Source organism: Diabrotica virgifera, chromosome 6 (genome assembly GCF_917563875.1).
Source record: "Diabrotica virgifera virgifera chromosome 6, PGI_DIABVI_V3a".
In the NCBI taxonomy this organism is placed as follows: Eukaryota; Metazoa; Arthropoda; class Insecta; order Coleoptera; family Chrysomelidae; genus Diabrotica; species Diabrotica virgifera.
In genome coordinates this window covers 207,031,582-207,047,716 of record NC_065448.1, presented here as the reverse complement: position 1 = coordinate 207,047,716, position 16,135 = coordinate 207,031,582, and the positions used below count along the sequence as shown (strand labels likewise).

The following is a 16,135-nucleotide window of genomic DNA, read 5'->3' as shown; positions in this document are numbered from 1 at the left end:
TTGTGGCATTTTTACAATTTTAACTATTTATAATGGGAAATAAGCCACAATATTATTAAAAAATGATTTTTATTAACGTTTCGACGCCCAAATCGGGTGCCGTTGTCAAAATACAAAATACTATTAACATAAACAAAAATGTTGTTGCTTAGTAAAAAAATTCTTCTAATAATTTATTTAATTTGAATCATTTATATCGGCAATTCAGATACATAATATGATACATTTTAAAGTAGAAGACTTTAAAATGATATTGCCAATATTTATGAGTTGCGTTCCTGGGACGACTTTACTGAAAGATAGTTCATTCGATTACTTAGAATTTGATAGATCTCAAATATGTCAACACGCATGGGATAATGAACATAGAGTTCAGTGGAGAGATTCAAGTATAGTCCTGAAAGAAACAGATAATAAAAAAAGAAAAAAATCAAAGAAGCGGCTCTAATTATGCTAAACGAAACCAATTGTGTCGCAAATTCCTCGGTGGAATGCAGTAGGATGTGGATACCCATAATGAAAGAGGAAGTCAATAGAAAGAAAATACCACAATTAGTAAGTCAATAGTCAAGTTAGTACATATTTTATATTTTAGTATTACTTATATATCAATGTATTATTGATATTATTTATAATTTAAACAAAATTATAGTAAAGTCAGAATTTGGTATTAATTTTGAGAGTAAATTAAAAGTAAGACCAAATACTTACGATGTCGGGATGGTATCACGAGGTTTTTCCTGGGTTTCCCTCGTGATTTACTATGAGATCTCTAACGCGAGAATTTTAATGTCACCGTTGCATGTGGTTGTCTCTTTAAAGACAGATCACATGCTATGATTTTTTGTGACGGATATTCTTAAGTTGGGGTTGATTTCATGCAATCGAATGAAATATCTTTCAGTAAAGTCGTCCCAGGAACGCAACTCATAAATATTGGCAATATCATTTTAAAGTCTTCTACTTTAAAATGTATCATATTATGTATCTGAATTGCCGATATAAATGAGTCAAATTAAATAAATTATTAGAAGAATTTTTTTACTAAGCAACAACATTTTTGTTTATGTTAATAGTATTTTGTATTTTGACAACGGCACCCGATTTGGGCGTCGAAACGTTAATAAAAATCATTTTTTAATAACATTGTGGCTTATTTCCCATTATAAATAGTTAAAATTATTTTAAAGAGCGCATGCTCAACTAGTCGTGGACTAATCCCTGACTATCTACGCGAACACACTTATTGTTTGTAAACACATTTTATCAAAACTGGTAAATAAATATTACCTACATATTAACGTCAAATATGTCATATGCGTATCATATGTTTAACGTCAAATTGTGGTCGTCACAAATGTCAGGCGACTACGCTAGGTGTCGCGTCAGTCATGCACGGGGCGAATATGACGTCAAAATTCATGATGCACTGAAAGAAGCGTTTGGTTTGAACACCTGGTTTATCATGGATTGAGGCTTGCTAATTAATATAATAAATTGAAGTTTTAACTTCGTAAATAGATGATCAAATTATACCACCATACAAAATATTCACAGCTTTTAAAAGAATTTGTTAAATATTTACATAATTAAACTCCGCATTGGGCAATACTCGTAGCGGAGTACTTCTTACATTAGCTTTAGGAGTAGCACAAAATCTCTTAGGCGTTCCTTTAATCGGCAATGTTCTTTTAATATGAGGAACTGGAGTGTTACCTCCCATTTCCTTCACATTGTTCTCTTTATTGACTTCCGAAAACTGATTGTATCTTTCTTTGACTAAAGTTCTTTTAGGAGTAACATTGCTACTTCGTCTCAAAATACGCCTTTCCCTTCGTAGAGATGAGTGTCGTGAAAAATTCTTGTCATCAGAAATGTTACCTGAAGATGCTGATTTTCCTAAACTATTCTCAGAATTAAAGCTATATCCGTTAGACTTGAACGTTATATGAGAAGTACTGTTAAAAGAGGGAGTACCAGTTACATTCACAAAATTCTTATTAGTCAGTGGAGAAGAAATGCTACGTGTTAATTTAGTTTCCTTAACTTCACGAGATACATGTTGGACATGTTGAAGGGAGTTATTTCTGACAAGTTCGCGAGATCTTCGACGTATATTACCGATTTTACGGGCACTAGGCGACCGAATAATTTTCTGTTCGGAAGTTCTAATTTTCAGTTCCTTGCTCAGTCTTCTCGCCAGCTGGTCAGTTCCCGGACTCAAAGCTTCAGCTTGGCCAAGTGTTTTCTCGTATTCTGATTGGATATCTTGTATAATATTAGCTTCGCGACGAACAACTGTAGAAGCGACTGTTTCTAGTTCAAAACTCAGTCGTTTCTCTATAGCAGATACTCTGTTTTTAATCTCTTCATACTCAACCTTTGGAACGCGAACATACGCCTCTTGAGAGGAGTTAAGGCTGTCTTCTCTGGGTTGATACAAGACAGATTCCCGTTTTTTTCGTCGGAGATTGGTCGCGGACGTAATAGCGGACCATCTACGTTGCAAGAGTGCCTTTTTGTTACGTTCTGGTTCTGGCTTGTGTTTAGTAGATTTGTTTTCATAGGAACTGAAATGTAAAAATTATTAGAACATATACAGAAAAACTAATACAGTTGAGTCCATGGTTCTTTACCCGTGCGTCATCATTTAAAGCAGGGGTCACCAATTGGCGGACCGCGGTCCGCATCCGGACCGTGAGCTAGTTTTGTGCGGACCGCGATTGAATTCAGAATATAGTGTTTGGTAATTTTGAAAATGTTTGGCCATGAAATCGTGTACTACCTTTGGCTCAACTTATGTGTGCGAAGGCGCTTTATCAAGAATGAACTTTATTAAAAATAGGTACAGATCTCAGCTAACAGATATCTTACTTAAGGTTGATATGAACCCTTAATTAATTTGTTTCTGATCCTAGAGATGGCTCTACTGTAGCATGCCATTGTGGTAACATTTTCAACTTAATTGTAGATTTCTACATGATGACTCAGTAATATGTAGAAACCTGAACACTTTTTTATCGTTACACCCATCGGCTCAATTGGCTATGATGCCAAATTGTTTAAACAGTAATTTTACCAACGCCTAATAACAATGTTAATAGCAAGAAACATTTAGTCCATGTTGTGAGGCCGCTCCCGTCTGAAAGAAAATTATGTTTCGGTTTCTTTGCGGATTCCTATTCAAAAATGTCCCCTTTAAGGAAATCTGAGTGCGAAATTTTTGGCCAGAAATTGTTTAAACAATTTTTTAAAGAAATTCAAACGATCACCATTTTTTGCTCCGGCAAATATTTTTTTAGGTTTTTTGGGTCATTCTAAACAAGAAAGGTTTCGTGTCATTTTTCTCAAAAGTTGATAGTTTTCGAGTTAGGGGCGATTTAAAATCTGAAAAATGCGATAATACGCATTTTCGAAGCTTAAAAGCTCACATTTATATTAATATATCGCACATCCCATTCAATACCGATACAACTGCGGTTTTCTTCTTCTACAAAATAGATATTTTAAGACAAGTAATTGAATATTAGAATATTAGTAATTCAATAGCACACGAATGGATATCTTTATTGAAAAACAAGCAATATTTAACCATTATAAATATTTGTAAGATATGGCGGTATTGCATTATATTTTTAAATAACTCATCAACCATAACTGCTACGATTATACAGATTAACAATGAAAAACCAGACAAAGTTATAAATGGTAGTTTACTAGATAAATTTATCTAATAATTATAATTATTGTATATTATAAATCACAACAAAGTGAAATTAACTCAACAAATTGAAATAAAATGATTGATGTACATTTGCAATAAGATTTTTTTTGCATAATTCCAGTAAATGCTCTTTTGTTTTCTCTCCTACAGTAGGAGGCTTTTCGTAGGCTGGTTTTGAGTTATATTGCTCTAAAATATTATTATTATCAGAAAAACGACGAGTAGAAAGGTCAATAGTTTTATAGGTTGTATAGTCAAAGTTAACTTTGTAAAAAAATTTTGTAGGAAAACACTTTTCTACTTTAAGAATTTGTATATTATTCCATATTACTTTCTCGTTATCCGAATTTTTGGTGAATTTTTGCCCAAAAATTTTTGAAAGGTACTTGTCAAAAAAGTCTTCAGCGTCCATTTCATTCCCTTTATAGGGCCTACCGTTTTTCTTTTTGCAGCACTTATTAGAGGTGGCCACTGACATGAATTGAGTTAAACTGTGTTTTTGCTTTCTCGATTACTGCATGCATCGAATCACCCTCATTTTGGGTATGACCAACAGTTAAAAATTTGTGAGTAATGTTATTTATTTCAGCATGCGTAACTGCATATAAGTACATAAGTACCACCAAAACCGCCTTATTCTTATTCTTGCCAACGCAGTTGTCGGAATAAAAAATAATATCTTTTCCTGCAGGTAAAGTAGATAGATAGCTAGAGAGGCATGTTGCAATTTAATTTGCTCCTCGCATAGCAATGGCCTCGTGCCAAAAACAGCAGGAACTGTTTGCGATGCTACTTAGAAAATCGTAAAATTAAAGCAATTGAGACAGGACTTATAAAAAAATGTAGAAATATCTCCGCAATGTGTAGGTAATACTGCTTGCAAATCGAAGCAAGCTACTATGAGTTTATTATTTTTTATGTAGGATTTGTAATATTTTTTGCTTTTTCTTCTCGGCTTCTTTCTTTACTACGAATGTGACGTGTGTATTGTTCTTGGCCTTTTTATTTTTCTTCTTGATTGCATTGTTTATACACCTCATAAGTTGCGCAGTGATCTTTCGTCGGTTTAAAAAAAGAAATATTACATTCTGTGTTAAAAAATATTTCATATGTACATCTTTTGACAGATGGCAACTGCTTTTCTTCTCGTTACTCTTTGTAGTATCTATACATCTAAGCTAAGGTTAATGATCCATCAAGGAATTCTATTTTCTGTAAAATACCCCTAGCACTCGCAACATGTGGCGGTATTACATTAAAACATATTATATTCTACGTGCAATATCCATACATGATATAGTTAAGGCGCTACAAACTACGTTTTTGAAGTTACGTCACTAATGTTCTCAGCAAGCGACGTGTATTCTCGCAATTTTCAGATTTTAAATCCCTTGTAACTCGAAAACTGTTAGCTTCTCAGAAAAATGAGAAGATATCTTTTTTGTTTAGAAGAAGCCAAAAAACCTAAAGAATTACAGGGCAAAATAGGAGATTGTTGAAATAGAGCCTGCTGCATTGGCATCAAAATCGGATGGACGCGCATAATTAACAATTAAAAAACAACGGTCTAAATTGAAGTTAGACCCGATTACTACTCAGAATTTCAAAAATGAATGTTTAAACTTCACTTTAAGGACTTGCCAACCTTAAATATAATAATTTAAATATGAGTTTTTACGCCTCGAAAATGTCTATCTTCGCATTTTTCAGATTTTAGTTCACCTCTAACTCGAAAACTATCAACTTTTGAAAAAATGAAAAGATATTTATTTTTCTTGCTTAGAATGACCAAAAAAAAACAAGAAAAAATATTTTCCTGGACAAAAAATGGTAATCTTGTGAATTTGTTTAGAAACATTTTTTTTAACAATTTTTGCCCAAAAATTTCGCTGGCACTCTTCTGATTTATTTAAAGGGGACATTTTTGAATAGGAATCCGCAAAGAAACCAAATCAGAATTTTTTTCAGACGGGAGCGGCCTCACAACATAGACTAATTACATATTATGTTTCTCCGTAACTAAATATTCCAGTTAGTAAGGAATTCATCTTATCTCACACTGACACTGAAAGATGGTAATAAAATTTTACGACCTCTTCCATTCACTCTCGACAAATCATGTAAAAGTGTATTACATTGCACAAATTTTGTTTATACACATAAACCTTTTAACACGTTGACGGACAGTGCGAATGCCTCAAAAATGTATAATCAAGTGTTGTGATACTATATGAATTTTGCAAAGTAGAATAGGGAAATTGCTAAATTTGTTTTAGCGCTTATATATTATGGAAACAATATGTTTTTTGTAAACATGTGGACGACGGCCATGGATGTATCATATTTTATATGCATCTGTAGATGTAATAATAGGATTTTGATTTTAAATTCCGCAAAATATGTTTAAGCAAGGCGAAAACCTCGCGTTTCTTGGGAAAAATATTCCCATGAGATCTTTTTGCGTAATCAGTTTCATGAGATACCTCAGAATAAGACAAAAAAGGTTATAATAAAGATATTAAAAATGACTTAACAGAAAAAAATACTGAAAACTATTTCACTAACACCAAAACTAGTTCGTCTCTGTCTTGCTAAGAGAACCGTCGATTTATTGCATTTCGATTTAATGTCCATGATTCAGTTCCATAGTAAAGCACTCTGTGTACATAACATTTAATTAGCCTTATTTTGAGGGCCAATATCAGATCTTTGCTGCATAAAATCTTTTTCATTTTCACGAAGTTGGCACGTGCTTTTTCAATTCTCTCTCTTATTTCTGCAGTCTAATCGTTATTTTCTGTGATTATCGTTCCCAAGTAAGTATATTTTTTTACTCTCTCAGACTGCTGGCCGCCTACCGTTAATATTTCATTTATGTTGTTGTTCTTGCTATTTTTCATAAATTTTGGTTTTTTGAGGTTAAGGGAGAGTCCGTATTCTCCATTACATATATCTTAATATTTTGTTCATTTTTCTTTCTAAGTCTTCCAAGTTGTCTGATATTATGACTGTATCGTCGGTATACCTAATGTTATTAATTAAATTTCCATTCACTTTTATGCCGACTGTCTCGTTTACCAAAGCTTCTTGTGTGATTTCTTCAGAATAAGAACTAAACAATAACGGCGACAGTATGTAACCTTGCCTGGCCCCTCTCCTTATCTCCATTTCTTCTGACACTTCTCCAAATTACACATTTGATCGTTGGCTGTAGTATAAATGGTATAGTTCAGATTTAGCCATATGGCTCACACTCCCTCTAAGGGGAAAATTGACTCATCCCAGATACCTACGGTATCAAAAGGATTGAGCTCTGGTGGGACTCTTTCCGTGTTATCGAGCCCTAGGTGACTTGGAATGCACAGGAGCGTCATTTGAAATTTTGTTTGGGGGGGGCAAGCACTATATATACAATACATTATATATGATGTTATGATGAATATTGATGTATTTTTTGTAAATTTCAGTCATTTTTTAGGGCCAGGGGGGGGCAAATGCCCCCCCCTGGACGCCCAAATGACGCCCCTGGGAATGCAGGTGTATCTCCCAAAAATTTTCGTACACTTCTGGCCGTCGCGAGTAATACAGCTTTCTGCATGGTCTTATAAAGATGTTCATTCAGACCCAGCTTTTTGATGCTTTCGAGGAGGGTCTTCGGAATGACTCCAGTAGTAGACATGATAATCGGTATCGTCTGGGTACTTTGCATTCTCCATTGCCTTCGTATTTGAATTTCCAGATCTCTGTACTTGGCGATCTTTTCAGTAAATTTACTACGTAGATTATTGTTGTTAGGTATCGCCACATCAATTAGTGTTGTTTGTTTTGTTAATTTATTAACTAGTACAAGATCTGGTCTATTATGTGCCACTGTTTGGTCTGTGAGCACAGTGCGGTCCCAGTATAGCTTGTAGTTGCCATCCTCAAGCATACTCTCAGGGACGTATTGATAATACGGGAGATGGTCCGTTTGGAGAAGTCCCAGCTTGAAAGCTATCTCCTGATGAAGGATTTTTCCCACTGCATCATGCCGTTCCTTGTATTCAGTTGCAGCAAATGCCTGGCAGCCCCCTGTAATATGTTGGATGGTTTCTTGGGCTTGACATCCATATCGGCATCTGTCGTTTTGAACCTGAGGGTCTTTGACGATATATTTCAGGTAATTTCTGGTTGGTATAACCTGATCCTGAATGGCCAGTAATGAACCCTCCGTTTCAGGGAACATCTTTCCTGATGTCAACCAATAGTTCGACGCTGTATTGTCGACATAGTCTTGGCTGACCTCATTGGGATGTCGCCCGTGCAGAGGTTTACCCATCCAGGTGCGCATTTTTTCGTCTTTAGTGAGGTGGTTTATGCGTATTTCTGGTTCCCTCAGTTTGATCGGTGTTGTGTCATCTACTGCGCAAATAGCGCGATGTAAAGTAGACGTCTCAGCTTGCAACTGAAAATAATTTCTTAAATTAGCAATTTGTTTATCTAATTGCTCACCTATATCCATAAGTCCTCTTCCTCCTAGATTCCGTGGTAATGTTGTTCTTTCTACTGCACTTTTAGGATGGTGTTTTTGTGCCTTTGTGAGGTGTGTTCTTACTTTTCGCTGAAGATTCTCTATGTCCGTTTTTGTCCACTTAACAATGCCAAACGAATAGCTAAGCGCGGAACATGCGTAGGTGTTTAGTGCCTTAAACAAATTTCTACTGTTAAGTTGTGAGCGAAGCAGCTGTTTTACCCTTCGTATAAACTCTGTAGTTATCTCTGTTTTCATTTGTTTATGGTCAATTTTCCGCGCTTGCTTTACTCCAAGATATTTATACATATCGTTTTCACCCATGGCCTCGATGTTCTGGCCATTTTGCATATCGAATCCTCCGGGCTGTACTTTTCCTCTGACTATATTTAAAATACGGCACTTGTCTAGTCCGAAGTGCATACTAATATCATTAGAAAAAGTTTCTACAGTTTTTAGCATCTCATCGAGTTGGTTTCGAGTGGAAGCCATTAATTTCAAATCATCCATGTACAATAAATGATTAAGCTTCGCCACCACATTGTTGTTATTTTTGATGCTAAAACCTGCGTCTGTGGAGTTCAATAGCTGAGATAGTGGGTTCATAGCTAGACAGAACCACAGAGGACTCAACGAATCTCCTTGAAACAGGCCCCGGCTGATTGCGATATTTTCAGTTTCGATGTTAATTTCACCAGGTATTTGAAGGTGAATTCTAGTTTTCCACTCTGTCATTATATGCTCTAAAAAGGTCACTATATTATCATCGACTTTATATATTCTCAATATATCTATAAGCCATTCATGCGGCACTGAATCAAAGGCCTTCTTGTAATCAATGAAGGCAGTAAAAAGATTCCTCTTTTTGGAATATGCCTGGTTAGAAATGACTGAGTCGATGATGAGTTGTTCTTTGCATCCCATGGAACCCTTAGCGCATCCTTTCTGTTGAGGTTCTATGATATTGTTCAGAGCACAGTGTTGGTAGATACGCCGGGCTACACAGGATGTGACCAATTTATACAAAGTTGGAAGACAAGTATTTGGGCGGTATTTGGCTGGATCTTGGGTGTTATTTTGATCCTTCGGTATTAAATAAGTGGTACCCTGAGTTAGGAATGCTGGTATATCCTGCGGATTAGAAATAACATGATTAATTAATGATGATAAGCATTCATGAACACTCCAAAACTTCTTGAGCCAAAAGTTTTGAACTCCATCTTGTCCAGGAGATTTCCAGTTATGAAGCTCTTTGATGATATTTGAGACTTCTTCAGTAGTGAAGGGTTCGTAAAGGGTAGTAATGTAGTGTTGGCAGTTCTGTGTCGTATCTTCTATCCATCCAGCATTGTTGTTAAGAGCAGCTGGTGTGGAAAGTTGATTTCCCCAAAACTCATGAATTTCTTCTTGGCTTGGGTAAGTCTTATCGACACGTTCTACAGTGGAATTGAGTTTTCGATAGAACGCCTTCTCAGAACTCTCAAAAAGAGCATTGTCGCTTTTGCGGTTGTTACTAACTTTGTACCTCCTTATTCGCCCTGAATAAACGGAGAGTTTTTGTTTTAATGTATCCAGACACTGATGGGCTGTGTTGTTTTCTGGATCATATCTTGAGTGTCTTGCGGTACTCAGCATTATTTCTGAGTATAGTTTATTACTAAAGTTATTATTATGGTATGGTTTATTACTAACGAGGAAGTTATAAATGCCTTAAATCAAATGAAAAATGGAAAATATAGAGACGACGGAATAACAAAAGAGATGATTAGAGATGGAGGTCAAACTACCTTGGAAGCAGTTAAAATCCCAATGAAGAAGTGCCTCTTTGATATTGCTATTCCAACCACTTGGCAAAATGCGCAGCTACTTCTACTACAAAATAAAGGAGGCAAACACAAACTCGAAAATTACAGACCAATAAGTCTGTTACCACATCCGTACAAACTGCTTACCACAATAATGACCAACAGACTATCAGATAAATTCGATAGTTACCAGCCTGTTGAACAAGCGGGATATCGCAAAGGTTATAGTACCGTAGAACACCTACTCCTACAGACAATAAGGACATTTCTCGAAAAGTGTAACGAATACAATGAACCTCTTCATTCAGCATTTGTTGATTACAATAGGGCATTCGATTCCATAGAACTCTGGGCCGTATTAGACGGAATGAATAACGCAAGGATTGATTCCAGATATAGAATATAGAATTATTTACTATTGAATTAGAAGATGCATAAGATGCCTTATGTCTTAGAAGAAAAAGTTAAATTGTCACTTAAATTTTTAAGTCATCTAAGATTTGCCGATGACATAGTGCTCATAAGCAACAATACAGAAGAACTAATCTACATACTAAAGATGCTTAAACAGGAATCTGAGAAGAAAAGCGGTTTAAAAATAAATTTAAATAAAACAAAAGTGATGACAAATCAAAATATCAGAATCGACTTAGATGGAAGTCAGATCGAAAGTGTCGAAGAGACACACGATCAAGCTAGGCAAAAAGAATCAAACGGCAGAGATAACTAGAAGAATCCGAATTACTTGGGCAGCAGTTGCAAGACTCAGTGATGTGTTGAAAAACAAAAAGATACCAATAAACCTAGAAAAAAGGGTATTCAACAGTTGTATTCTACCAGTTATGACTGATGGAGTGGATACCATGACACTTACAGGGTTATCAGCCAATAGATTAAGAACACAGAGGGCCATCGAACGAGCTATGTTAGGAGTATCTCTGAGAGAACATATTTGAAATGGGACGTACGAAACAGGACGAAGGTGGAATATGTAACTGGAAGAATTGCGCAAATGAAATGGAACTGGATAGGACACGTGGCACGGCAAAACAAAGAAAGGTGGACGAGAACATTGTACATTGGAGACCACGCGAGCATAGTACTAGCAGAGGAAGACCACAAAAACGATGGTTAGATGACTTCAAAGCAAAAGTGGGGAGAAACTGGTACCAAAGAGCACAAAACAGAGAAGAGTGGAAAACTCATGGGAGGCCTTTGTCCAGGAGTGGATGCAAACAGGCTAAATAAGAAGTTATTGTTTTCTTTAGGGACATTCACTTAACAAGCTACATGTTTTTATGGATTTGGCTGTCTCTAGAGGTGTATATTCTCGGGCTGAATACCGATAACCTTTTTCCAAGCACACAAACAATCCACATTGCTTTACTATATTTTTTGTTTTTGTTCTGTTAGTGTATCTTTGGTTGCCTATATAGATGTCATATAGGTGAACAAGGATTAGGATGAAGTTAGGTTAGGTCTGATCCGGGGAACCGGTACCGGGACAAGCGATGTAAGATGATCAAACTAAATAAAGATATCTTTAATCAAGAGTACTTAATAGTCATTATTAAAGAACCCAACTAAACATGGTGGCAGCGGTGTTGAGTGCAGCACGTATATTTTAAGTATAAAACTATATTACCCATTAACCACTAGCACATGCCAAGAGTAGCAAAGCAAGGTTAAGGGGCAAGAAAATATTCTGCATTGTGGTCAATTGTGGTTGAAGGTTGAAATCATACCCGACATAAAGTAACACTGAAAATGTCTACTAATACTACACTTGCGATCATAAAAAGCGGGTCACTCGACGAATTATTCGAGTTTGATGTCTCGAATTTTTTAAACCTTTGGTCCGATTTGATGGATTTTTTTAGTATGTTATAGCCTTATTCTCTAACAATATCGCTATAATAATATTGTTGCTAGACAGGTAAATTGTCATTGTATACTGGGTGTAACAATCATACTGTGTTTATTCCTCAAAGTTCGGAACACCCTGTGAATGTTTTAGCATAGATAAAATATTGAAATTAAAACTCGATTGTAGCCTTAGGCTTTAACATTTTCTTTTTTGTTTTATTTGTTTATGTTGGCTAATAAAAAAGTTAGACACGTTAACAATTAACCATGTTCTTCATCAATACAGGGTGTTTCTAAATAAGTGCGACAAACTTTAAGGGGCAATTCTGCATGAAAAAATAATAATTACCGTTTGCTTTATAAACGTATATGGCTGCAAATTCTTCGGTTTCAAGATATGGGGTGTTGTTTTTTTTTCTTACAAACTGACGATTTATTTATTGCTCTAAAACCGGTTGAGATATGCAAATGAAATTTGAGTGTTAAGAGGTAGTTATGGCGTATTTTTTGACATACAACTAAGAATTTTATATCCACCATTGGCGTGCATACGGGATGTATCTAAAATGTTTATACCCGTATGCACGCCAATGGTGAATGTAGAATTATTAATCGTATGTCAAAAAATGCACAATAACTGTCTCTTAACACCTACCAAATTTCATTTGCATATCTCTACAGGCTTTAGAGCAATAAATAAATCGTCAGTTTGTAAGAAAAACTTAAACATTTGCGGACATACATATGTTTATAAAGTAAACTGTCATTATTTTTCATGCAGAATTGCCCCTTAAAGTTTGTCGCACTTATTTAGAAACACCCTGTATTGATGAAGAGCATGGTTAGTTGTTAACGTGCCTAACTTTTTTATTATTCAACAAAAACAAATAAAACAAAAAAGAAAATGTTAAGAAAGCCTAAGGCTACAATCGAGTTTTAATTTCAATATTTTATCTATGCTAAAACATTCCACAGGGTGTTCCGAACTTTGAGGAATAAACACAGTATGACTGTTACACCCGGTATACAATGACAATTTACCTGTCTAGCAACAATATTATTATAGGGATATTGTTAGAGAATAAGGCTATAACATACTAAAAAAATCACTCAAATCGGACAACAAGTTTAGAAAAATCGATACACATAACTTGAATAATTCGTCGAGTGACCCGCTTTTTATGATCGCAAGTGTACTCCTGATGCAAATACTCAAGGTATAGTAAATCCAGCACCATTGAATGTTAACCCTAGGAAAAATTCAATTTTTTGGCCCCAGCAATTTGGCCTGCATGGAGGAAGAGGCTGGAACGCTACATGTCGGTATCAGGGCAGCTCCAAAAGACAGAAAAACAAAAAATAGATATCCTAGTGTACCTTATGGGAGAAGAATCCGAAGATATTTTGATACAATTTCAAAAAATTCCAAATACTTACGAGGAAGTTCTAAATGTTTTTGACAAATATTTTATCCCTAGCCGTAATATTATATATGAACGTTTCAAATTCAATTCTACAGTACAAAAACCAGGTGAAACCATTGACTTATTTATTACTAGCCTACATACCTTAGCAGAACATTGTAATTATGGGCAACTGAAGGAGGAATTGATCCGAGACCGTATCGTAGTAGGCATGCTGGACACAAAAACATCAGAAAGGTTACAGCTAAAAGAAACAGTTTTGATAGCAATTTCTGGCTTTTCTTCGTGTCTTATCAGATAAAACAATTGTTCCAGATATCGTTATCGCGTTTCCTTTTTTACTTCTTTATCGATGATTATTCTGCCGCGCCGTTTTCATTTTCTAATATTCCATACTCTTTCTCTTTCTGCTCTCAAAGAAACTGTTTATTAGATTTTTTTCTTTCTCATCTAATTTATACCGATCCAGATTAGCTCCATATAACAGTTCTAGTTCTACTTCTACTTGCATCAGACTAATCAATACGTTTATTTAACATATTATTAAGTGTCAACACATTTTTTCTTTTGTCTTCGCTAATATTTATTTATTTCTGTTGTTTTTGTACATAGAAGAAATCAATATAGATGTAAGATTTTTAAAATTGATTGTTATTATTTCTTTTATATTGATCCTTTTTTTATTTTTAATATGAAGGTGAAAATATTTTTTAACGTATCCTGAATTAATTTCAAAAGTGGTTATTTATTTAGGTACTCTTACTCCATATCTATTTAAATATCGTCCAATTGGTTTCCTTTAAATTTAGCTCACCACAAATGCAAAAAGTAATGAACAATGAAAATTTTAAAGATAAAATAATGATTTCAATTAAAATCTTTAATAAACATAAGTGCGACAAAAGAGAAACACCATGGATGGTAGTTATTAGAAAAACTATTTGACAAAAGTAGACTATTTATGCTCCAATTCAAAATACATATAGTCAAATACAAAGCTTCAGAGATACATGAAAAAGTACAAATAAAAAAGACAACTTCATGTTATTTAAAAACATTAAAAAGCCAACTCGGGTTTAATCGAGACAAAAAGTCCCGGCCCTAAATATATCAAAATCTAATACGGCCAAGGGGACTGACAATATTTCAAGAAAAGTAGTTAAATTAATTTCAGAAGGTCACGTTGATGCGTTATAAATAGACGTTATAGTAGGCTTATATCTGTATTATATTACCTACTAACTATAATACAATAACACGTTTTGTTGTACAAAGTAATTGATATAGCAACGCTGCTAGGATAAAGTTCTGTTTGACGCGATTCTAGCAGAAGGTACTGCTATCTATCGAACATAAATATTACCGATGTTGTAGATGGAGTCACTTCATGGCGGCACAAATTCACAGCGGCAATTCAAGATATAATTCTTGTTTAACGAGATTTTTCATATGTTTAGGAAAAAATATTCAACATTTTATTGCAAATATTTTCCACTCTTACAGTTTTAAATATGTTGTTATTAAAATTTTGTCCGATTTCTTACCGGTAGCTTTATTATAAGCCAAAACATATTATTTTTTCCTATTGTGGCAAAACTGTAAGATCAAAAATTTTCAAAAAATTCATAAGTATTTCTTAGGATTATATCTTTATGCTGTAAGAAAATTAACAAAATTGTATGTTTGGTTTTCCCGCTTTATACTTGGAAAAAAAGAGTATTTTTGAGTTTTTTCGAAAACGAAAACATGAAGTTCGCTCAAAATTTGTCAAAATACTTCTAGTAATCACATACACCTTCTCAAATTTTTTCAAAATTTTTGAACTTCAAATTTTTTTTTTGGGGGGGTTCAGATCAACCTTAAGAGGATCTAACGTATTTTCGGCTGCAATGCTATTCAAATGGGGATTAATTTTTTTCGAATCCTGAAAAAACTAATTAGTATTTTTGAAAAATTTAAACGCAGAATGAAAGATCACGTTATTAGCGAGGGCCGAAAGTCCCTCAGAACTTCTATAATGTTTATTTTAATAAGTTACAGGGGTGAAAAACTAAGAGAAAATTTAGTGTGATTTTTAATTTCAAATATATCATTCAAAATAAACTTTTTATTTATTCTAAGGGACTTTCGGCCCTCGGTAATAATTTAGTCTTTCATTCTGCGTTTAAATTTTTCAAAAATATTTATTGGTTTTTTCAGGATTCGAAAAAAATAAACACAATGCCGTGGTAATATTTTCCAAATCTATCTTTGTCTTACAACGCACTCAGCCGAATATAATATTGTCAGCATATATTGACAGTCAGACACTGACAATCAGTGACAATTTTAAATATTTGACATTGCATCGGGAATATGTTGAGTTATTGATTAAATATTATTGAAATATACTGTATTTGATAAATAATTGATTTAAGACGTGAATTTAATAAAAAGTTATTTATTGTGTATTATTTGTGGAAGATCCAAGCATAGAATACATCAGGATAATATATTCTGTGATCCAAGTATTTTGTTGTTAAAGATGTTCAAAATTGTAAGCGTTCCATAACAATATATTATTAAAAAATCACTTCAACACTTTTCCTGTTTTCTCGATTGAGTATTAGTCTTTGTTGTACAAATAAATTATTACAATCACTGAATACATAGTTAGTGAAAAATTATCACATTTATTAACTGAATTAATAATTTCCAATTATAAAAATAACAGTTATCCAAGAACATTCAAAACCCATCTCTTTAAATTAATGATGACATTTTCAAGTAGAATGACATTCTAGTAATGTTTACATATCCATACGAG

The 16,135-nt window shown here is 34.3% G+C and overlaps 1 protein-coding gene across 1 annotated transcript in view; it reads right to left on the bottom strand.

The window, feature by feature from the left end:
• Nucleotides 1-1,105: 1,105 nt before the first annotated feature.
• Nucleotides 1,106-16,135, bottom strand: part of LOC126887157 (T-cell activation Rho GTPase-activating protein-like) — a 53,696-nt gene continuing 38,666 nt past the window's right edge. Inside the window, exon 7 of the mRNA XM_050654520.1 lies at nt 1,106-2,570. Within this exon, the coding sequence (XP_050510477.1) occupies nt 1,574-2,570 (997 nt within the window). The 3' untranslated portion in view covers nt 1,106-1,573. The remainder of the gene's footprint in view (nt 2,571-16,135) is intronic.